Here is a 23,189-nt window from a genome sequence, read left to right on the forward strand (position 1 = left end):
CCGACTTGACTTCTAGGTCAATTGATAGGTGGAGAAATTTTTATCTTAACTATCGAGATATGCTCATTGAGGTGTCAGCCATAGATACTTATATTCAGGGTATGCATTGGGGGTTACATTACATCCTAATGGGAATAAAACCCCAGATGTTTGAAGAACTAGCCACCCGTGCCCATGATGTGGAGCTTAGCTTAGCCACCTTTGGAGAACAATGGCCACAAGGCTTTCAATAGGTAGAAAAGAAGAAAGACGAAAAAAGGGAGGTAAAGGCATCTAAACCAAAGGAAGTTTTGCTAACTTCAACGGCCCTTCTTAGGGTTTCTAGGAGCAAAAGGGGAAAGGAAGAGATGAAGTCAATCACTCGCTAAGAAATGGAAAGACCGAAGATCACTCTTAAGGAGTTGGAAGTAAAGGTGTACTCGTTCCTAGACTCTGATGTGCCAAGGATGCTAGATGCTCTTCTAGCCTAGAAATTAATAGAGTTACCTGACTGCAAGCGCCCAGAAGAAGAGGGGCAAACTGACCACCCTAAGTATTGCCATTACTATCGGGTAACCAATCACTTAGTCAAATGTGTTTTGTTCTCAAAGACAAAATAATGCCTTTGGATAAATTAGGGGTGATTGAGTTGGATGTAAAAGGGGATAAGTGACTACCAACAAGACAACTGTCATGTTTCAGTCCCCTAATAATAAGTCCTCCCTATCCAACTACTTTACATAGATAAATAGTAGACGCTTGGATTAGCATTAGATGTAGCTGATTAAGGGTTGCTTTTGGTACCATTGTTATCTTTTTGTTTTTTTACTCAAATTGTCAAATTTGATGATTCAACTATGTCGACGATCACTGTCACATATCAATCACATTCGAGAAGTGATATTGACATGAAGCAGCCAGTCAAAGTAGCTTTTGGAATTCAATACAAAATGATAATTAAGTATGCTTCTTTTGAAAAATCTGGTGTGTTGGTCAGGTTTGGCCAAGAAACTAAAACATGTTTTGTCCATACAAGTAACTTGATTAATTATTTATTAAATCACGAATTCTGGTTTGCCTTTGAAATTTGTATGGTAGAGTAGTTGTCAAATGTTTACGCAAATTATTGTCGCATGGGCCCAGTTTAGAAAGAGTACAGATACAAATATATACAGCGTAGAGAACTGTTTTGACGACATACCTATCATGGGCCGGGCTTAGACTTAACTTATACCGAAATTTAAATGTCCAAAGAAATGTAATGTATTCATGGGCCAAGCCCAAAACCTAGCCTTCGAACAGGTCTGATGACTGGTTTACGGGCTGAATGGTTTAATCATTGTAGTTGCAAGTAGGCATTTCTGTTAATGTCCTCTAACAAGAGGCATGGAAATGTCTCAAATATATATATATATCCATGCAGTTATTTTTGACAAAAATGTTTATTTTTTTTTTAATTTTTACTGCAGACCATTCTAATCTCTTTTCTGAAATTGATTTATTTTTCAAATTTACCCTTCCTATAATTTCTCTAAGGTAAAACTGCAACTTTAAATGGTTTTTTTTTTTGTTCTTTATAAGGTTGTAGTGTTTTTTCTATAAAAACCAGCCTTAATATTAACTGCATGGGTATTTTGGATATTTTTGTGCTTCTTGTTAGAATATTCTTACATAGGGAGTCTCCTTGTAGTTGTATCAGAAAATTCGGGGGGAAGTGATTGCAATTGTCAAACTTTAGGGAGATTTCAGCTAGGATTTTTCAGCTTTTTTAACATATTTTGTGTTATATCAAAGTTTTTGTCAAGCCAGTTATGTACAATAGAGATAACATGTTCTCCTGAATCTGAGAACCACGAATTACCTAGTGACCTAGTCCTTAGATGGGGCAACAATGAGTGCTATTCATGGGTCAGGTTTCCGGTTTGCCTTTACACTGTTTTGGGCTCAAACTTGAGGCTGGGTTCATTCAATATTTGGCAATATTTTCGAACTACCATTGACCCTGACAATTGAACCGTTTGGCTCGGGAACTGTCCAGGAAACTGGTTCTGTTTTACCCCAAATCCGGTTCCTGACCAAAAAACATGAATCTGGTTAATGACCCATTGACCCGGGCAGTCTAACCATTGACCCATTTGATCCATTCAATGGTTTTGGCCATTTTTTATTTTAATTATTGTTTTTTAATTTTTAAAATTTTTTGTTAAAATGAGCCATCCGTTCGAACTGGATGGTTGAATTGTTGACCCAAGAACAAATGGTCAGAATGGTTCTGATTCTTAATTGTTTTTAAAGATACAGAGAAGGGGAAATCATGCATATATGTTGTTTGAGAAAATTACTGACAGAAATTCTTTTAAACTGCACTAGTGACCAACAGTAGAGGACCAGATCCCTTCATTGAGGGTATCTATCTTATTTTCATTTATTCATCTAAATCCCTAGATTTATAGGCAAAACTTAACTCAGCTATATATTGTCGTCTGCCCCATTTTGAATCCTCATGACATCAATGTATGACTTACCATCGAGCTTTCGAGCAAGAAAGCCTTGGACGTACTCCTCAGCCGTGACTCTTCTGAACAATGCTGGATTTTCTGGGCTGATCAGGCTTGGTGCTGGCCCTACTTCTCCATCAACGTTCTGACTGTAGAATGTGGCGATTGAGAGCCTCTCTTTCACCGGATTAACGGTTGCCCGATGTTCAATGCTACGGTATGCCCCATTTGTAAAAATCTGTCACAAGAGCCCAAATAACAATGTTCAAAGAAACTCAGAGCAATGGAAAAGACATTGTGGAACAAGCAGTTATAGGGGGAAGTTATTCAGACCCATGAAAAGATGGTTTTCTCGATTAAATTTAGGCCCTGTTTGGCAATGTCCCCACTATTCATCGTCTTTTAGAAATTTCTGTTCCAGAACAGGAACTTTATTTCTTGTTCTTCAGGAATAATAAACATATTTGGTATAAGAAATCCCACCCATTTGGCATAATATATAACAAATGCAAATAAAATAATATAAGAAAAACGATTTCAGATCGCATCGGTTAGAGATTGTTTAAAACTCATCTTTGCAATGGGAGCAAAAACTATTTCAGATGAATCTGGTCGGAGAAAAGGTGAATTTAAAACAAAGCACATAATAAAAACCAGGAACGGTGACAAGACAACTTACCTTTTGACGTCCTCCTAGCCGAAAATGTCACCGGTGCTTTCTAATATTCGCTCATTGTCCAGTTGGAGCCAATGGAGTCTTTCCTTCCTCTAAGGTTTGCAGTGGCAAGTTGGAGAAGTCCATTGTCGAATGAAAATGTTTGGTAGGGCTTCTTTCTATCATTTAGTGCAAAATACCCAAAATATCCCTTCTCTTATTTGGGAGTCATTTAACACGTGTTCATCAATAGGGGTTAACATCGTGGGAACTGCATGTTCCTTGGGAACACGATCTTTGGCAGCGCCGATTTTTCACTCCCAAAGAATGTGTTTGGGTGTTGTAACACGTTTTTTTTTTTTTTTTTTTTTTGTACCAAACGCATTTATGCTCCATGAGAACACCAGGAATGCGCAAAACATTAGTTTCTCGCGGAACGTTGCCAAATAGGGCCTTAGGCTCCGCTTAATTTGTAGTCGAAATTGGAATCAAAGTCAGAATCGTAACTTTTTGGAATTGGAATTCGAATGACCTATTTTCATAGTCTGGTTTGTTCAAATAGGAATCAGAATGGGAATTAGAATCAACTGGAATGATATTAAATTCCCAAAGAAAGGGGAAGGAATGGCCATTCCCTCAAATGGGGGAATGCCATTCCATCAAGAATGAGAATGAGATTCTGATTCCACCTAACCAGGCCCATTCCAATTCCGATTCCAGACCTTTATTCCCACGAACCAAGTGGGCTCTTAGGTCTTGTTTAGTATCATTGCCATTTTCTCAATAAAAAATCATACCTTGAAAATTGATAAAGTACTCTGAATTTGTGCATATTTTATAATATTATTTGATGCCAATTAAGCAGCATGTAGGCAAAAAAGGGAATGTTTTCTCCATTGCAAGGAATGTCAAAATGACGTTTTTTTCTCCAAAAGGTACTATCATGAAAGCCAGGGTATGAGTGTTGTTTGAAATGGTTTCAAAATAACTCAGCAAAACAAGAAAAAGCAAAAGAGAGGATAAAATGCTTAGATGGCATGGAGAAATGGCAATGATATCAAAGACATACTTAATTGCCCTATCACTAATTTTCACAAGATAAACATATAGGTATTACCTCCAAAACGTCACCGATGTTGATTATGAAAGCATTTGGAAGGGGTTTAACTGGAACCCACATCCCATCTTTCCTTACTTGGAGGCCTTCCATTTCATTAACTTGAAGCAGAATGGTTAGGCCCGAGGCATCTGAGTGAGGTGTAAGACCAATGGTTTTTTCTGGTTCTGGACATGGAGGGTAGTAATTCATCCTCATTGATTGCATCCCATCTTCAAACAATTCTCTCATCTCTCCGGCCTCCACCTTTAGAGCTTTTGCCATTAGCTCTAGAATATTCATGGCCAGCCTTTTCATTTCTTGTGAGTAAGAATCCAATGTGTCTCTGTGCAAAAAAGTATTTTGATTGTTGAAGATATTCTAGATGGATGAAGTACAACAGATAAAAATTGAGAGAGAGAGAGACCTGAGAGGGAGGGGGAGTTTGGGAAATAAGTGTGGCTTCCTCCGATGGGTTGGAAGAGTCGACATGAAAAAAATGTCTGCCCAATCAAGTTTCTGGTCCTCTGATACGACGAAGGCCTGCCCAAATCCTTCTACTTCACCAGGGAATTGCCAAAATTTCTTTTTCTCTTCCATTGGGAGGTTGAACAACTCTTGAATCTCCAACTTGATTTTCTCCACCAGCGAAGGGTTTACTCCATGGTTTACCGACTGCAATACATTTAATCAGTTCAAGATAATCACAATATAATTAATACATGCATAGTTTAATTTCAATAGTTAGAGGCCATGTTCTCTATTGTAATCTTTTTTCTGTGGGTGTGATCAGTCATTGTTGGAAATGAACTTTCACAACGAAGTGTAGAAACTGTTTGTCATTGTGGTCTTTGATTTCAAACTTGGAAATTTAGAAACAAATTGCTATCTTAGAGGTGTTTGTCAATATGTATGATTTCGATTTTCAAAACAAACAGTTTCTACCGGTTCTAGAAACTGTTTGTCACAATTTTGCTTTGCATTCTACATCTATGTATTTGCACTCCTTCCAAACTGAGCCTAAATAAACCCTAAAATGAGAATGAGAGAGGGAGACCAGACCAGAACCGACCCAGAGAGAGAGAGAGAGAGAGAGAAGGAAATTAAAGGAGAGGTCAGGTCGAGACCAGACTTGGAGCTAGAAAAGGTAGGGAATGACACTAGATGAAGCAGAAGAAGCCTTTAATATGTTGGGGGGAGGGGGGGCTACTTAGGAGCCAAAAACTGAGAAGGCTTTCGGAATTTTACGGCGGTTGAGGTGGACAAAGAAATTAGAGGCAAGAGCTCCTCCTGGGGCAGGGGCAGAAAAGGAAGAGGTGGAGTCAAGTTTGGCTCTAGACCTTAGGTAAGGTATCTCTGAGAGAAGTTGGGGTGAGGTTTGTTTTTAGGTCGCTTGAGCTTACGAGGGAGGTTTTTCTTTCATTTGGAGATAGGGCAGTAGTTTGGTTCGTTTTGGAGTTTTGATGTATATAGGTTTTGGATGAGTTTTTTGCATGTTTTTCAAAATCGGACTGGACCAGACCAGACGGTCAGACTGGAAAAACTAAGAACCAGTCGCCGGTTCCGTTTTTCCCCAAACCTGCTTTTCCCACAAAACCGTTGATTTTGGTCAGAAAACCGCTGAACTGACCGGTTAATTGTTTGAACTGTTCAAACGGTTTTGATCGTTTTTCAAAATTTTTTATTTTATTTTATTTTTTTTGTCAGAATGGGCTGGCAGTTTGGGTCGAATAGTCGAACCGTTCGAACTGATAACCGGATCTCTGACTGGTTCGGTTTTAAAAACCATGATTTTTTGTTTTTGTTTTGGGCCCTGAGATCTGGGCCTAATTTTATTTTCTTTCCAAATCTTTTTTCTTATATCCACCCCACAAATCTTAGTTCTATCGTACAGTTGGGGTAAGTGCTAACTCGGAATTGATGCCAATACATGAGCGGGTATTAGTGTTTAGGTTGAGGTTCTTGAAATTTTGAATTATTGTAGATCTGCAGTGGAATTCAGAATTCTGAGGTGGAGTGCAACTTAGTTATCCCTAAATTTTACTATATTTATCAACAAAAAATGAGAGTGAGGGAGACCTAAATTTAGATAAGAAAATGACAATTAGGTTGTGTTTGATTTGAAGGAAAAAGTAGGGAAATGAAGGGAAAAGTAAAGAAACTCATACAAGATTTGTAAAGGTTTCCTTATCTTTCCCTTCCTTTCCCTACCTTTTCCTTCAAACCAAACATAACTTTAATGTCTTCTCAGCCTTTGTTGATATTCTCTTCTATATGTTTATTTTTTTTTCATGGAATGAAGCAGGCAGATAGAAGTTGGGGTAAAAGAAGGTCTAGAAGGGATGGATCAAAGAAAAAGAAAAGGATAATAGCATATAAGGGCAACTTTTGGGCTATAATATCAGTAAAAGTAATAGTTAAAAAAAATTCAAAAATTGGGTAACTTTTAAAAAATAATATTAATAAAGGGCAGAATCACTGTTTGTCTTCTTCCTCTTGCAGTTTATTCACCAGTGTCGTCGCCTCTGACAACACTACCGGAGGCAGAGGCGGAGGTGGCGGCATTTGACAAAGAAATAACCACCAGCGTTGCCTCCGCCCACCTCTGGCAGCGTTGCCAGAGGCGGACACGGAGATGGGCGGAGATAGGCGGAGGCAACGGCGGGCAACGACACTGGTGAATAGACTGCAAGAGGAAGAAGATGAACAGTAATCCTACCCTTTGTTGATATTATTTTTCAAAAATTACCCTATTTTTAATTTTTTTTAAATATTACTTTTAGTGATATTAGGGCCCAAAAGTTGCTCTATGCTATTATCTCAAAAAGAAAGTAATAAAGTTGCTTTTGAGATTCCTTATTTTTAGGAATTATCTCCTTTAATGCCCTTGTGAATACTGAGTTTTAACTGAAAAGGGAGAAGTTCATAGGCTGTATATGGTAAGTTCTTGGGTGCTGGTTGTATCCTGAAATAGATGAAACTTATCAGAGAAATTAAATATGGCCTCTATCCATACCTGAAAGAAACCCCAACCTTTACATGCAGCATGCAGATTAGCTAGTTCAGAGTCCATGGATTCACCAGAAAGTAAGCTTTGCAAATCGATAACCGGAATTGTGGAAATCAGATCGGTGTTGGAGATGTTTGGAGAGTCTTGATCAGGATGTAGATACCGGGGTGGGACTGTGGTAGGGTGTTGCTTGGCCAGTTCTTGGACGCAAGGTACCAAGAGAGAACTTCCCAGTGACTGCTGTTGTGGTGCCATGAATTCGCTCCAAGGCGAGCAGCAGCAGAGAGAGAGTGAGAGAGAATTTTGGTAATTACAGTATTAACAGTGCTCCTTTATATGCATTATATATCCATTAGCTCAGCATCTCAGTTTTTCTCTGAGTCTCCCCAAGGTTTAAATTCGGGGTTTGGTAAGTTGTCTTTTTCGTTCTTTGGGGTTTTTTTTGGCTATTTGCTCAGTTGCGTGTTGCGTTTGGTTTGGGGTTGCTTTCATGACAGAACTCTTTGTATCAAGGGAGGAAGAGTAGGGTGCAGGTGAGGTCATCACCACGATGGTTTGATCCATGTGGATCGAGAAATCTGATACAATTGTGAAAATGGAGTTCGCATCACCGCCCCACCGCGCCTCGCCCACGATCGTCCCACACGACGTGCGATTGACACTTGTAACGTGACGGATGTCAGCACCGGCGATCGCTCCTGTCACTAGATAAGCTCTGACCCTCATTTTTTGTCTAGGGTTTTGATTTTTTCATTAAACTCTCATTTGATGTTTTGTTTTTCTTTTCAAATCAGAGACTTTTTTTTTACCTTCTTCCGCCTCCCTCTCCGGCACCGGCAATCACTCCGGCTACCGTCACCAGGTACGTTCCAACCCTCGTTTTTTGTGTGAATGTTTTTCATTTCAAGAAATCAGTGCTCTATGAAGGAAAAACTAAGGAGTCTACTACATCCAATCTCAAACGCTCTATCATTTTTCTGAAAAAAATGGAGCCACACTTACCTCCTCCACTCCGACGTGTTTTGCATCACCGGGTTACATTGTAAGTCGTCCTTTGAGTGTTATTTCTCTACAGATGACAGGTGAGTAGGACCTGGTAGGGTTTGCCTGTGACGGAGGGGATTTTGTTTTCGATACTCTGCTTTAGCTTCCTTACAAGCAAATGGGGTCTTAACTATCTACTGTTGTCACATGGTCACTCAGTTTCCTTGATTGGTCCTTGTACAGGAAAAAAATTAACTTCAATCAGTGTTACTGTTTCCGGCGCCCCTTCTCTGTTCTGTTGTTCTCCCCTCCCTTGTTTGTCATTTACAATTTGGAATTTTAATTTGGATTATTAGGATTTTGAGGACAAAAGCTTAATTGTTTGGGGAAAAAAATAAGCCTGGGATGTTTGACAAATAAGGCTTTGCATCTCCTTAAGCATTGGCTTCTGGAACGGTAGCAACTTGGTGTGAATTTTTTGCAAGTTACAGTCATGCTGGTACCGGAAATGGGGGCGGAGATCCGACTTCGGGCAGAGAATGGAGGTCAGAGCCTCCGATTTGAGCTTAAGGCGTGGGAATATGGGAAAAATCTCGCAGAGTCGCAGAGTAAAGGTCTTTTGAGTTCGTTTTGGGGCTAACGGACAGGGTTAATGTCCGTCCCGTTAATGTCAATGCGGTACCATCCCACCGCGTGCGGCTGGGCAGGTGTCAGTCGCACATCATGTGGGAAGATTGTGGGGCCAGGAGCAGTGGGGCGGTGATGCGAACTCGTGAAAATGGTCATGATACTCCTGCCGGCAGACCTAACCGAGGGCACGTGCAAATGTAAGTGCATATCAGGTTTAAAAACGAGTGAAAATAAAATATAAATATGAAAGATATTATTGAAAATAATATCAAATATATTGTGTATCCTTTTCTTATAAATGATTATATTCCTTGTAAACAATATCAAATATATTGTAATTTTATTTTGGGTAAATTACAAAATTCTTTTAGTGGCAAAGACTTTTCGGTATTTTTTCTTTTAGTGGCAAAGACTTTTCGGTAATTTTATCAGGTTTAAAAACGTCAAAGTCTTGATTCAATAAGTGGCTACATATTTGGGCCATCATGGTGGGACCTAGTGTAGGGGCCCATTAGTTCTTCAGCCCAAGAAAGAGGTACTCCACCGGCCCATCAACAAGCGAATGGTATTCCTCTCCACATGCTGAGCCCCCATTAAATTGGCATATTACATGTTATTTATTTGATTTCTAGGTGTATTTTAAAAATATAAAATTTCATTTTCTTAATAATTAGGGTTAATTACTTATATGTAATTATATACCCTATATATTTAAGAAACTACTTATACATACCCTAGTTTTTAAAAACAACCATATATACTTTTCTAGGGTTAAGTTTAACAGATTAAGTGTAAAAGAGAGAATTTTCAAAATATGTCATTTTCATTATTTTTTTTTTCTTTTCTTTCTCTCTCTCTCTCCCCTCCATCTTCTTCTTCTTCAACGTTGCAAACACCACTGCTAGAACTAAGTTAGGTAAATAAAGAAAAATAGATTATTTGTGGGTTTTCGTTGTAGTGACCAGATAAGCCAAACCAATCTACCCTTTGTTTTATGCTTCTTTGGTGCCTCGTTGTCTTGATGTGCAATGTCACTTGAAACTTGGAACCACTAAAATATTATAGAAAAGTGGAATCTATAGGAACATTACCCATAGAACTTTTTTCTCTTTATGGGGATTTTGACAATGTATAGATGGTTCTCCCACTTGTTGCACAACCAGTCAACCACCACTGCAATTTCTAATTGACATGATAATGTTGAAAGCAAGTTAGCCTAGAAAAAGGGGCTACCAATGTCTTTTATTAATCTTTAGAAAATGCTCCAATTCATCTAAGACTCCACAATTAGAGGTACAAATTGTACAAAAAACTTCAAATGAGCGAAATCAGCAAGGATCTCATGCAAGCAGTTCTGGTTGTAAGTCTTTATGTGGGAACAAAATGGTACAACTTCAACTCTCACTATAATCCACCTTTGAAGTTACCAATAAAATTGGTTCTTTATTAGTTTTATTTGTTAAAACTAGTTTGGGTTGGAGAAGGTTTTCATTAAAGGCAAAAGGAGTTTATTAACTGGTATGGATGTTAGAATAGTCATATTTCCTAGGAGGTGTTTAAGAAAAGAATTAAGCAATGGGATTTGATCATATAATCGCCATTCTATGCCAGAGCAGAATCAAAGGTATTAGAGATTTGGTTCCCTTATCTTTTCAAATACCTTCTTTAGTGTTGATGCTTTTCTTATTTTTCTTCGGATAGCATTTCCTTGATGAATGAATAGTATTTTCAACATTCCATCTACTTTTTTTTTTGTTGCAAGTTCATATTGTTCTAAGTCTATGATTGTCTTTTCCGGAAGGGTTAGAATTCATCTTATAGATGGCCGAACCATGTTATTTCTAACCCTTTTAGGAACTGATTTCACAGTGTTTTGAAAAACTATATTTTTCTGGATTGATCTTGCACTGCACAAGTGCAGATCCCAAGGTGGAAGTTCACGTCCAAATCAGTCCTATAATCAGCCTTCACTGAAGATAGTGTAATGTATAGGTGAAGCCAGTTCAGCAACACTGTTTTCTCCAAAATTGCTATCCAACTTGCTTGGATTGAAGGGGGTGAGTGAGCTTGATCTTCCATAATATTTTTCTTACAAAAACTAGAAGAAAAACTAATAAAAAGACCAGTTCTTAAAAGCATAGGTTGAATTAGGGTTTTTTCAAAGACAAGGGAGAAGAAGAGAGAGCACAAGTGTGAAGACTCCTAGCCTGTTTTTCCCTCTTCTCTTTTATCTCCTTATGGAGCACTCTCATAATCTAATTATGAGATTATCAAAATCTGATTTGGATCTAGATTCTATTAAGAGATAAACCTTATCCTCTTAAGAAGATAGGTGCTCCATACTGAATATTAAACCTAGATTCGACCCAAAGCACATTGCTTAATTAATCTTATTAATTTTGGGCCTTAGGCCCATTTACTTCATAGGCTTACGACCCAAGGTGTTGTATGGCCACTTTAGGCCTAATATTGTATGGCATATGACCCCACAATGATCTTACACAAGCACATATGGGCTCGGCCCAACCTCTAAAAGAGGCTCGGCCAAATTCACTACTTAAGGTAGTGAACCCCTAACCCAATCACCATTGGTCTAGTTTGGGCCCAATATTTACATCTAAATAATCATTGGTTTCAACCACCCATGAAAACCCAAGAACGGACTCATATAAGACAAAGCCCATTAAGTAATCAGCCTTGTAATGGTATCTTACACTTAACCTCTCGGCCCATAATGATCAAAACACTACCCGATAGGGAATGACCTCTCCCCTAGTTATGAGGTGTAGTGCCACATTCTCTGCTCAGATAGATTATGGGACTAAAACTTTTTTCAATCATTTTTTATAAAGTAGTAGTAGATAGCATATAAATACATTTTACAAAATCAAATTTCAAATACAGGTGAAATCCATTATTGACAGTTTAAGTTTTCATCAGTGAGAGTGTAATAATTATTGTGTATGAATTTATTATCAGAATTTAATGATGACAAAGAAAAGTATAAATGTTGGATTCAATGGGAGAATGTGATTATCTAATGACTTAAATGTAAACTTAATGAGAAGTACTTAAATGTATTGAATAGTATTATTTTAATTACATTTTTTGCCCTCTCAGTGGAGATGAACCAAATTCAAGAGGAGGGGTAGTTTAGTGAAGAAAAATTCCAAAAGCCTAATATATATATATATATTAATTTAAAACAAGGGCAAGTAAAATAGTGCCCCATTTATAATAATTTTAGGATTGGAGCACCCTTATTTTCTTCTAAAAGTAGGAGAGTACCTTGCCTCCCAAGACTTAACATAAATCAATTCTTTGAACATTCCCCATCAAGATGCTGTGTATATGTCATATAGACCCAATTTACTTAAGATGAAGTCAATCTATGGGCAATGTAAAGATTTAGTCCAAAAATCTATTAGTTGGTCTCCCATTTTCCAAATGGAGTATCAATATCACCATCTTGAGCCTTTTCCCTTGCAAAATGGCAATCTACTTCAATGTGCTTTGTTCTCTCATGAAATACCGGGTTCTAGGCAATATAAATGGCTGATTGATTATCACAATGCAGATACATGGGAAGTTTTATAGGAACCCCTATTTCTTGAATAAAATTTTTGAGCCACACTAACTTCTATGTTGCTAACTTAAAGCTTGTTATTCAACTTCAACATTAGACTTTTGCCATCACATTTTTTCTCTTACTTCTCCAATAAATCAGATTTCCACCTAAGAAGGTACAATATCCTATTGTAGATCTTTTGTTCTTTAGGTGATCCAGTCGAATCTACGTATGTAAAACCCAATATACTTAAATGTTCATGATCTCTATAGATTATTCCCATTCTCAATGATGCCTTAAGATACTATAGAATTTTGAAAGCTGCCTCAAAGTGAGGAATATGAGGAGAGCTCATAAGCAAAATAGCTATAATAGGAAAAGAGATATTTGGGCAATTATGGTCAAATAGCTGAGTTTTGCAACTAGCCTTCTATATTGGCCAGGATCATCAACAAATTCCCCTTGATCTGAGAATGGTTTAGAGTTGGGATCCATTGGTGTAGGATTTTGTTTGCATCCCAACATACTTTTCTCCTCAAGCAAATTTGGAGTATAGTTATGTTGTGACATTGAGATTTTTGTAGTTATTTTTATAACCTCTATTCCAAGGAAATACCAAAGTTTGCCCAAATCTTTAGTGTCAAATCTTTCCTATAGAAACATCTACTTGCTAATCCCTTGTGAGTCACTCCCTACTATCACAATATCATCCATATAGACCACAAGAATAATATAAACTACATCTAAAGTCTTATTAAACATTGAATAATTAGTCTGATATCTTCAATAACTATATCACTAAACTTACCGAACCAAGTTTGAAATGATTGTTTCAATCCACATAGTGCCTTCTTTAGCATACAAACCATTCCCCAACACTCCCCTAAGCAATAGAACCAGGTGGTTGCTCCATATTCAACGAAGTCACCATGAAGGAAGGACCTTTTAACATCAAGTTGACACAATGTCCAATAATAAATAGCAATCAAGGATATAATTACCCACATTGATGTAATCTTAGCAACCAATGAAAATGTTTCATTAAAATCAATGACATAGATATGAGTAAAACCTTGACAACAAGATGGGCCTTGATCCTTTTAACTATCCCATGAAGTTGAAAGTTCATAGTATTGACCCACCTACAACCAACAATTTTCTTAGTAGTTGGAGGTGGAATTAATTCCATAGTACAATGGATCATGTACACCGTACGTGGCTGGAAATATAAATATAACCACAGATTTGGCCATTGCTAATTGCGAAAGCTATTGCAATGGTACAATATGCGCTATCGTTGTAGGTTTATATTGCCACGGTATAAACCGTAGATAAAAATCACATGGAGCAACTGATTAATTAACAATAGCAACGGTTTCAAATAAAACCATTGCTAAATGTTTTTGCATTGCCACGTTTTTCTGGCAAACTGTGGCCAAAAGTTGTTTGCTCCTCAAATAGCAATAACTTCGTCATGGTTTTAACAATGGTTGAAACAAAAAACTGTTGCTATTTTGACTGTTATGGCAATGATTGGAATAAACAAACGTGGTTATATGGCTTTTATAGCAATGGTTTTACTATGAAGTCGCTAAAAGCTTATTGTTCAAAAGTATTTCTATTTTGTGCCTTTTAGTAATGATTATTTTGGAAATAAACCATTGAAATCATAAAAATAGCTTTCCCCTTCATGTGGGGTGACCCAACTCAGCCCATTTGAGGTTGGGAGGCCCAGCCCATGAGCGCCAGATTCGGGAACGAGATCTGCTACAGCAGGGGTTACCCTGCTCCCCTTGTATGAAGCTAATTGCAGGGCGCCCACGCTTCCTTGCAGTGTTCTTTGACTGCCCCCATATGGCACCCATCTCAAGCGTTCATCTCCACCTACCTCCAGGCAGTTCAAGTATAAATAGGGGTGCCCCTCCGGGTAAAGGGATCGAATACAATCTTCAGCCTAAATTTGGAACTGGACTCACTAACTATATCCTAGTTCCCCTCTTCGTACCTCGTACTAACTTGATTGTCGGAGACTCTGCGTCGAGTTCTCACCCGGGGCCTTTGATGTATTCTGCTTTGCAGCACCTCAGCCACTTACCTTCGGCTTCTACAACAAGCTCTCCGAATCCTCGAAACCTTCAACCAGCTTTCAAAGTCTAGGGGTGAAATTACTTTGTTGTCCTCGGCCAACCCGAGCACCAACAATTGGTGCCATCTATGGGAAGCGTTGCTAAGACGTTCCCTAAGAAGAACTTTAACAAGCTATCAGGTCCCTAAGCTCTAACCAACCAACATGGTATGAAGAATAAGAAATACACAAAATCTTGTAACCAATGAAGAGTTCTAGGCAATGCTCAACCGCTTGGAGCACTTGACACAGTGAGTTGAGCAGAACTACCCCCAGGTAGGAGGTCTCCCCCAAGGTGACCGCCCTACCGGGACTCCATACAGCCAGGACAGCATGGATCCACCAGCCAATCGGTCCCCAATCTTGGCCATGCACATCGGACTGAGCCTTCCGAGTCTGGTAGCAGTCGTCCAACTGACCCACTCTCCTAGACCTTCGGACCTCCCAGCCGAAGGGAGGACAACTCTAGACCTCCTAGCCGAAGGGAGGAAGAACTGGAACAATTGAAGGATAGCTGCCAGCCCTCTGAGCAGCATCACCGACGCCAAAAGGCCAAGCCGAGGGACGAAGGCAAACGCTGCGGTCGCTCCAACGCCCACTCCAGGGCCGAGGGCCAGTGTCGAGCCTCTTCTCCTCACGTCTCGAACCTCTGGGATGTCCTGAACTATCGCCACGCTAAGTGCAAAGCACACGATCTCAACTCCAAGCACTCCAGAGTCTGCGCTGATAGCCATCATGCCCATGAAGACCGGGATGGGGCATAGGCCATGCTCAACCCCATGTTCATCAAACTCTGAGTTGAGCTTAAAACTATCAAATTTGAGTGAACATGGGGTTGATAACTAGAAGCAAGAACCCCTCTCCTTCAAGAATGAGGACCTGAAGGGGGTAGCAATCCCCCATGATGATGCATTGGTGGTGTCACCCGTCATTGCAAATTTCGTAGTAAAAATGATCCTTGTTGATAGTGGCTCCTCAGCCAATATCCTTTTCTACAAAGCTTTTGAGAAAATGAAGATAGCTTCAGACCGCCTCCAACCAGTAGATGCCTCAAAAGTCGGCTTCTCCAGCAACATCGTCAAACCAGAGGGCAAGATCTCCCTACCAGTCATAGTAGAGATGGAGACGCAACAGGTGACAAGGATGACAGAGTTCCTAGTCATGAAGATTGGCTCACCCTACAACACCATCATGGGGAGACCAACTCTTCATGCACTCCAAGCAGCCATCTCCTCCTATCACCTCACCTTGAAGTTCCCCACTGGGCACAGCATCAGAGTTGTTCATAGGGACCAGCATGCCGCCCATCAGTGCTATGTGTTAGCGCTGAAGGGAAAGAATAAAGAAGCTCTACCACTACAGGGGCTTGACCTCAAGGAAGAGTCAGCGAGCCGAGGACAGCCAACCAAGGACCTCGTCTTAGTCCCCTTGGATGAGGACGAGCCCGACAAGATAGTCTGTGTCGGGTCCAACCTTTCCCCTGAGAGCCTATCTGAATTGGTAAGTTTCCTTAGACTCAATGTTGACGTCTTTGCTTGGTCTGCTACTGACATAACTAGAATTGATCCCTCAGTCATTATGCACAGGCTGAGCGTGGACCCGAGCTCTAGGCTAGTTTGGCAAAATAAGAGGAACTTTGCACTGGAATGTTGGAAGGCCATAAAGGAGGAAGTTGAAAAGTTTCTCGATGTCAGCTTCATCCGAGAGGTACATGATGAAAATGCAAAATATCATATTTTTCTCCCATAATATTTAGTATTTTATACTTAATTGATGCCTAAATGCATTCATTATTCTTATATTTTGATTTAGGGCACAAATGGAGGCGTTAAGTGAAAAACAGAGTTAATTGGACAATTCTGGACAGTTTCGTCAATGCATCGTAATTTCAGCATAACTCTTCCATCCGAGCTCCGATTGAGATGATTCACGATTATTTGGAATGATAAGGAATATCTCTACAACTTTCATATTTGAGTTTTGATAGATATTAACTTAATCGAGGTCAAAATTGGGCCCAAAGTAGTTGAAACTGTACTGTTGACGTGCTGGAAACATTCCTTAGCCTTCAAGTTTTCATATGCGGAAATCACCACTCTCTCACTTGCATCAGAACTTTGTTTTATCTTATTTTTAATATTTTGTTCAAACTTGGAGATGGTTATCTAGAGAGAAATTTTAGGAGATTTTAAAGGCTTCTCTTGGGGAAGGGAAAGATAGAGAAAAAGAAAAGAGAGAAGAGGAAAAAAGATAATCAGACCTAGGCTGCCACACCTCTCTTCTCTTCTCTTCACTCTTCTTTGATTTTTCTTGACTATTCACCATGACCATGCGTGGTTGAATTTTGATACTTGGTCGAAGGAAATAGAAGCCTCAGAATCAACAATACTGTGAGATCTAATTTGATTTTTACTGTTTGAGTTATGCTTTGAATATTGAATGTTCTTCTATGTTTATGTTCATGATTGTTTCGTCTGATTGCTAGGAGGCCTACTAGTTTATTATTCATTGCAATCTACGGCTAGGTTAGATATCAGATCCATAATTGTTTGATCCCTCTAATCTACAAAGCAACTAGGGTTTAATGATTTGCTGCGTTAGAAATTGTTAGATCTTAGGAAGAACACTCGACCGAATTAAATGCAACCGCTTGTGCTTGTGTTGTTTATCTTTATCGATTTCTAATGCTTAAGGCTACTGCTGAATTATAGCTTTAACGCTTGTTTAGGGATTATTTAGTAGTAAGGGTTAAGATGATTGCTTGTTTTCTGATTAACCGTGATTAGGGAGATACAAGAAAATAATTCCTACGATGAATATTCAAAGTCTGAATTGATATATCTTTGCATTGATGAACAATAGTGAAATTTTGATGGTGGATGTTGACTTAGACCAAGATTTGTTCTTTTGATTAATTTCAGTACTATGATTTTCATTGCTTCTCATTTAGTTTTCTTTTTCTTTTTTTTTTTAAATTCTGGTTTTCATTATACTCAAACCCCCCCTCCATCTTTGTTAACGCAGCACAAAAAAAAAGTAGGCTAGATACTGTCTGTGGGAATGATCCTTACTCGCACTACTGCATTTTTTTAGGAGTATATGTTTTATTTTTTGGTGCCTATGACAGCACACCAAATTTTGGCGTCGTTGCTGAGGAGTTTTTCTAATTGATTTTTGTTCTTTTTGTGACCATTATTTCATTTTTTGAAATTTTTGAAAAAAAAAGAGAGAGATCACTTTAATTGTTTGTGTTTTAGCATAGGAAACTTTCTATTTTATTTATTTAATTATTTTCATCACTCTAGATTTTTTTTTTATGATATGTCATTCATAGTTTATTAGGGTTTCCTTGATCTATGCTTGTAACTCAATTTTATAAGCAAGGTGATTTGCAGTATGATCCAGAAATAGAGGGAACTTTGCACAGGTTAAGGAGGGAAGCTCAGAGTCATTCTGAAGAGAACAATCCAGCTCTTGATTCCCTATTTATTAGCGGTTCTGATTTGAGAGAGGAGAAAATCATGGCTGGAAATCAAACTTTGAAAGAGCTTACAACCCCTGATTTGAATCAACAACCCTTATGCATAGCGTTTCCTACTTTAGATGCTACTGCTACTTTGAATTAAAATCTGGACTAATACATCTCTTGCCAACTTTTCATGGTCTTGTAGGTGAGGATCCTCATAAGCATTTGAAGGAGCTTCATGTGGTATGCACGAGTATGAAATCCATGGGGGTGATTGAAAAGCAAATCAAATTAAGAGCCTTTCTGTTTTCTTTGAAGGATTCGGTTAAGGATTGGCTCTATTATCTACCCTCTAAGAGTATCACCACATGGAACGAGATGAAGATGTTACTTTTAGAAAAGTACTTCCCAGCTTCAAGGACAACCAACATTAGAAAAGAAATTTGTGGTGTAAGACAGTACAACAGAGAGTCCCTACATGAATACTGGGAACGTTTTAAGAAATCATGTGCAAGCTGCCCCCATCATCAAGTCCGCGAGCAACTACTTATCCAGTATTTCTATGAAGGTCTTCAACTCACTGATAAAAGCATGATTGATGCTACTAGTGGAGGAGCTTTAGTGGATAAAACTCCCAAGACCGCGAGAAACTTGATTGCAAACATGGTGGTCAATTCTCAACAATTTGGCACTGGGCTCGACCCTCCATCAAAGCATCTTAATGAGGTAAATATTTCATCTCTTAAACAACAAATTGCAAGTATAACTTCCCTTGTTCACCAAATGGTTGTAGGTAATATGCAAATGGAGAAAGCTTGTGGGATTTGTTCGGTAGTAGGGTGTCCAACTGATATGTGCCCAACTCTTCAAGAGGAGCCCATTGAGCAGGTGAATGCGGTAGGTGATTTTCTGGGGAAACCCCTGATTCCTATTCAAGCACATATAATCCGAGATGGAGGGATCACCTCAATCTCAATTGTGGGAATCCACAAAACCACCCAAGTTTCTCGCAATATCAGCCATACCCCCCTAGACAACAGTTGGGCCAAACTTCTAATGTTGGTATGTCTTTAGAAGATATTGTTAAATCTCTTGCCGCTGATACTTTGCTATTTCAACAGGAGACAAAACAATTTCAGCAAGAGACGATGGCCAGTATCCAACGTTTGGATAATTAGATGGTCCAGACGGCAACCACAATTACTTGGTTAGAGACGCAGAGTTTGGAGAAATTACCCTCTCAAACGGTTGTGAATCCAAGAGAAAATGTAAATGCAATCGTTTTGAGAAGTGGTAAAGAGGTTGAGATTCCAGCAAAGGTAGCCCTTGCATCGTCAAAGCAAGAAAAGGAGAAAAATGTCATTCCCAATGATGATAACATACCCAACGTAAGTTTCCATCTCTTTCCAATTATAAACTGATACCTCATTTTCCTCAAGCTTTAGTAGAATCTAGAAAATATGAGCAAACTAAAGAATTTTATGAGACTTTTTGTAGATGCGAGGTAAATATTCCCCTTTTTTATGCTATTAAACAGGTACCTCATTATGCTAAATTCCTGAAAGAACTGTATACACATAAGAGGAAACAAAAACTGAAAGGATGTGAGAAGGTGAGAGTAGGGGAGAATGTTTTTGCAGTCATTCAAAAAAACTCCCTGCAAAGTGCAAAGATCTAGGTATGTTTACTATCCCTTGCATGATAGGTAACACTAGAATTGAAAAGGCCATGTTAGACTTAGGAGCTTCTATCAATGTCATGCCATATTCTTTATATGCTTCTTTGAAACTTGGACTTTTGAATAAAACTGGTGTTGTAATTCAATTGGTTAATAGATCTAATGCCTATTCTAAGGGTGTAATTGAGGATGTTCTTGTGCAAGTTAATGATTTGGTCTTTCCTACTGATTTTTATGTGCTTGATATAGATAATGGTGATCAAACCACTCCTATTTTGCTAGGAAGACCATTCTTAAAAACATCACAGACTAAGATAGATGTTTATAGTGGCACACTCACCATGAAATTCGATGGTAAAATTATTAAGTTTAATATTTATGATGCCATGAAATATCCTACTAATGATAATCCTGTTCATTCTATTGATGTGATTGATTTTTTAGTACAGGAAGTCTTTGAACTTGATGGAAAGGATGGATTGGAAATTTCCATTAGTAAGCATCATGAGAAAGATGAGTTAACATTGAGTCCTAATTTGCAGGAAACTATTGCAGTATTGAATGATTCTCCGGAGATACAACAGTCAGGTAACATTCCTTATATTACGTTACCAATTTCTAATGGGAGACCTTTACCCTCTGTTTTGCAGGCCCCTATTCTAGATTTGAACCCACCCATGATGGATAAAAGGGGAGAACACAGAAAGTTGCAACTACAAGAGTTAGAGGAGATTTGAAATGATGCCTATGAGAGTGCAAGAATTTACAAGGAAAAGATGAAGGCTTTTCATGACAAGTTGATCTCTAGGAAGGAGTTTAAAGTTGGTCAAAAAGTCATTTACCATTCACGGCTTCGTCTTTGCATTCTCGTTAGATTGGACCCTTTGTTGTTACTAATATTTTTCCTCATGGTGTAGTTGGAATCCAAAGCTAAGCAACTTCCAAAGCGTTCAAGGTAAATAGCCATAGACTCAAGCATTTCTATTAACGCTTCCAAGTAGAGAATGTGGAACAATTGGACCTTGAGGATTCGATCTATGCTAATTAGAAAAAAAAGGGAAGTTTGTTTTTTCATTTTCTTCTTATTTTCGCATTTATGTTTTAGTTATTTATGCATTTTCTTTGCATTTCACCTTACATTGGGGACAACGTAAGTTTTAAGTATGGGGGAGGGAATTTAGGTTGTGTTTTAAATTTAATTTAGGTTGTTCTTTAATTCTGTATTTTTTTTTGAAAAAGAAAACAAAAAATAGTTTTGCTCTTTGTTTTTGTGGTTTTCAACGATTTTTTTATGTATGCCACGAGCAAGATTCAATTAATCCTGAAAAGCTCATAACATGATTGGATAAGTAATCTTCCAACTTAGAATTAATTAGTCTAGTTATTTTCCTTCAGAATGGTAGTGACTAAATTTAGTAGACAAAAGCTGGTGAGATTTTGAACCTTTGGACTGAAACATCCATATCAGTCTCACTATATTCTTTCATGTGAGATATTTTTTCATGGATTTTTTTCTCTAGAACTTGCCTTGATTCTCTTCAAGATCACATTGACACAAGCATGCATGAACATGATTAAGGCCCTTTTTGTTATAAACTACATAGCCAAGTAGCCTACTCTTGTGATAAATTATCCCCTTTGTTGAACCCCTTTTAGCTTTATTGACCCTTATCGTTCATTGTAAACCCATGTCGCAAGTTTTAAACCCGAGAAAAAAATAATACCCTTACCCAAGCCGTAGAACTAGTGGAGCATTACTCATCATTATGATATGTATGGATGTGCAAGTTTTGAGTGTGGGGGTGTTTGGATTCATGGTATGGTTATGAATGGTGAAATGGAACATGTTTTCATTATCAATTCGTTAGTTCTAGTGATTGATGTTTTTGAAGAAAAAAAAAGAGAAAAAAAGAAAGAAAAAAAAAGTAAAGATGAAAGGAAGCTATTGTGAAGGATTGTTCCCTGCTACAAACAAAAAGTGTTCATTTGAATGACCTCTTTTCCAATGTATGAGTTTTACATGCTTTAAACGCATTAAAGCGAAAAACAAGTTGCTAAATGGAGCGATTGGTTTGACATGTCTTGTGCATTCAAGCTTTAGATGACTTGGTTTTGCTCCACTAGTTTCGATGGCTTTTAAGCTACATACCCAAATATTTTCCACCTTGATCCAAAGCCCCATTACAACCCTTGAGAATTCCTTTTGATTCGTGTTATGCATGTGATCCCAGTGGTGGAGAATGAGAAGATATGCAAGCCTATGGTAGATCATTTCCATTGGAATGAATTTGAGCGAAACACATAGCCTTCAAACATGAGAGTTGAGTGTTTATTTCCGTGAGGCTATACGTATTTAGTTTATTCCATCTTCAAGTGAAAATGCTTGCTAAGTAATTGAAAGTTGTTAAGAATGTTTGTTCATGATGTGTTATGAGTATTGAAGAGCTTGGCTGTTCTGTGTTAATGGCATTGTAACCTTGGTGTTTTTGGGAAAGAGAATTTGAGTTTTGCCCGAGGACAAGCAAAAGCTAAGTGTGGGGGGATTTGATGAGAATGCAAAATATCATATTTTTCTCCCTTAATATTTAGTATTTTATACTTATTTGATGCCTAAATGCACTCATTATTCTTATATTTTGATTTAGGGCACAAATGGATGTGTTAAGTGAAAAAACGGAGCTAATTGGACAATTCTGGACAGTTTTGTCACTGCGTCGTAATTTTAGTATAACTCTCCCATCCGAGCTCCGATTGAGATGATTCAAGATGCTTTGGAATGATACAAAAAGCTCTACAACTTTCATGTTTTGCGTTTTGATAGATACTAACTGCATCATGGTCGAAATCGGGTCCGAAGTAGCTGCAACCACACTACTGATGTGCTGGAAATGTTTGTTAGCCTTCAAGTTTTCATATGTGGAAATCACCACTCTCCCACTTGCATTGGAACTTTGTTTTATCTTATTTTTAATATTTTCTTGATAAGTCAGACTTGGAGAATGTTACGTAGAGAGAAATTTTAGGAGATTTTGTAGGTTTCTCTTGGGGAAGGGAAAGATAGAAAAAAAGAAAAGAGATAAGAGGAAAAAAAGACAATTAAACCTAGGCTGCCGCACCTCTCTTCTCTGATTTTTCTTGACTATTCACCATGACCATGCATGGCTAAATTCTGATACTTGGTCAAAGGAAATAGAAGCCTTAAAATCAACAAAACTATGAGATCTAATTTGATTTTTACTATTTGATTTATGCTTTGAATATTGAATGTTCTTCTATGTTTATGTTCATGATTGTTTCATCTGATTGCTAGGAGGCCTACTAGTTTATTATTCATTGCAATCCACGACTAGGTTAGATATCAAATCCATAATTGTTTGATCCCTCTAATCTATGAAGAAACTAGGGTTTAATGATTTATTGCGTCAGAAATTATTAGATCTTAGGAAGAACACTCAATTGAATTAAATGCAACCGCTTGTGCTTGTGTTGTTTAGCTTCAT

At 38.2% G+C, this 23,189-nt stretch overlaps 2 protein-coding genes and 1 non-coding gene across 19 annotated transcripts; 1 reads left to right on the forward strand and 2 right to left on the reverse strand.

Moving 5' to 3' along the window:
* Nucleotides 1–2,237: 2,237 nt before the first annotated feature.
* On the reverse strand, nucleotides 2,238–7,493 carry LOC148867037 (protein SRG1-like). Its single transcript, XM_088976584.1, has 4 exons — nucleotides 7,245–7,493; nucleotides 4,656–4,903; nucleotides 4,250–4,574; nucleotides 2,238–2,715 (listed from the first exon to the last, which is right to left on the reverse strand). The coding sequence occupies exons 1-4, from the start codon at nucleotides 7,491–7,493 to the stop codon at nucleotides 2,449–2,451; spliced, it is 1,089 nt and encodes a 362-aa protein (XP_088832710.1). The 3' UTR covers nucleotides 2,238–2,448.
* LOC148867038 (uncharacterized) lies at nucleotides 7,406–22,952 on the forward strand. Of its 17 annotated transcripts, XM_088976600.1 has the most exons (9): nucleotides 7,406–7,544; nucleotides 7,736–7,946; nucleotides 8,028–8,100; nucleotides 18,330–18,737; nucleotides 18,805–18,908; nucleotides 19,133–19,399; nucleotides 19,549–19,689; nucleotides 20,232–20,644; nucleotides 22,335–22,952. In XM_088976600.1, the coding sequence occupies exons 2-5, from the start codon at nucleotides 7,915–7,917 to the stop codon at nucleotides 18,844–18,846; spliced, it is 555 nt and encodes a 184-aa protein (XP_088832726.1). In that variant the 5' UTR covers nucleotides 7,406–7,544; nucleotides 7,736–7,914; the 3' UTR covers nucleotides 18,847–18,908; nucleotides 19,133–19,399; nucleotides 19,549–19,689; nucleotides 20,232–20,644; nucleotides 22,335–22,952. The 17 variants fall into 17 exon arrangements, with proteins under 17 accessions (XP_088832726.1, XP_088832720.1, XP_088832722.1 ...); XM_088976594.1 differs by having other exon boundaries at nucleotides 7,736–8,100; nucleotides 18,217–18,737; XM_088976596.1 differs by having other exon boundaries at nucleotides 7,736–8,100; nucleotides 18,217–18,737; nucleotides 18,805–18,899.
* LOC148867039 (small nucleolar RNA R71) lies at nucleotides 18,438–18,544 on the reverse strand. The gene has a single exon (XR_016112126.1). It is a non-coding gene; the product is annotated as a small nucleolar RNA R71 (small nucleolar RNA).
* Nucleotides 22,953–23,189: the final 237 nt, after the last annotated feature.

Source organism: Nelumbo lutea, chromosome 3 (genome assembly GCF_056320005.1).
Source record: "Nelumbo lutea isolate HS-2025 chromosome 3, American lotus-T2T, whole genome shotgun sequence".
Classification (NCBI taxonomy): domain Eukaryota; kingdom Viridiplantae; phylum Streptophyta; class Magnoliopsida; order Proteales; family Nelumbonaceae; genus Nelumbo; species Nelumbo lutea.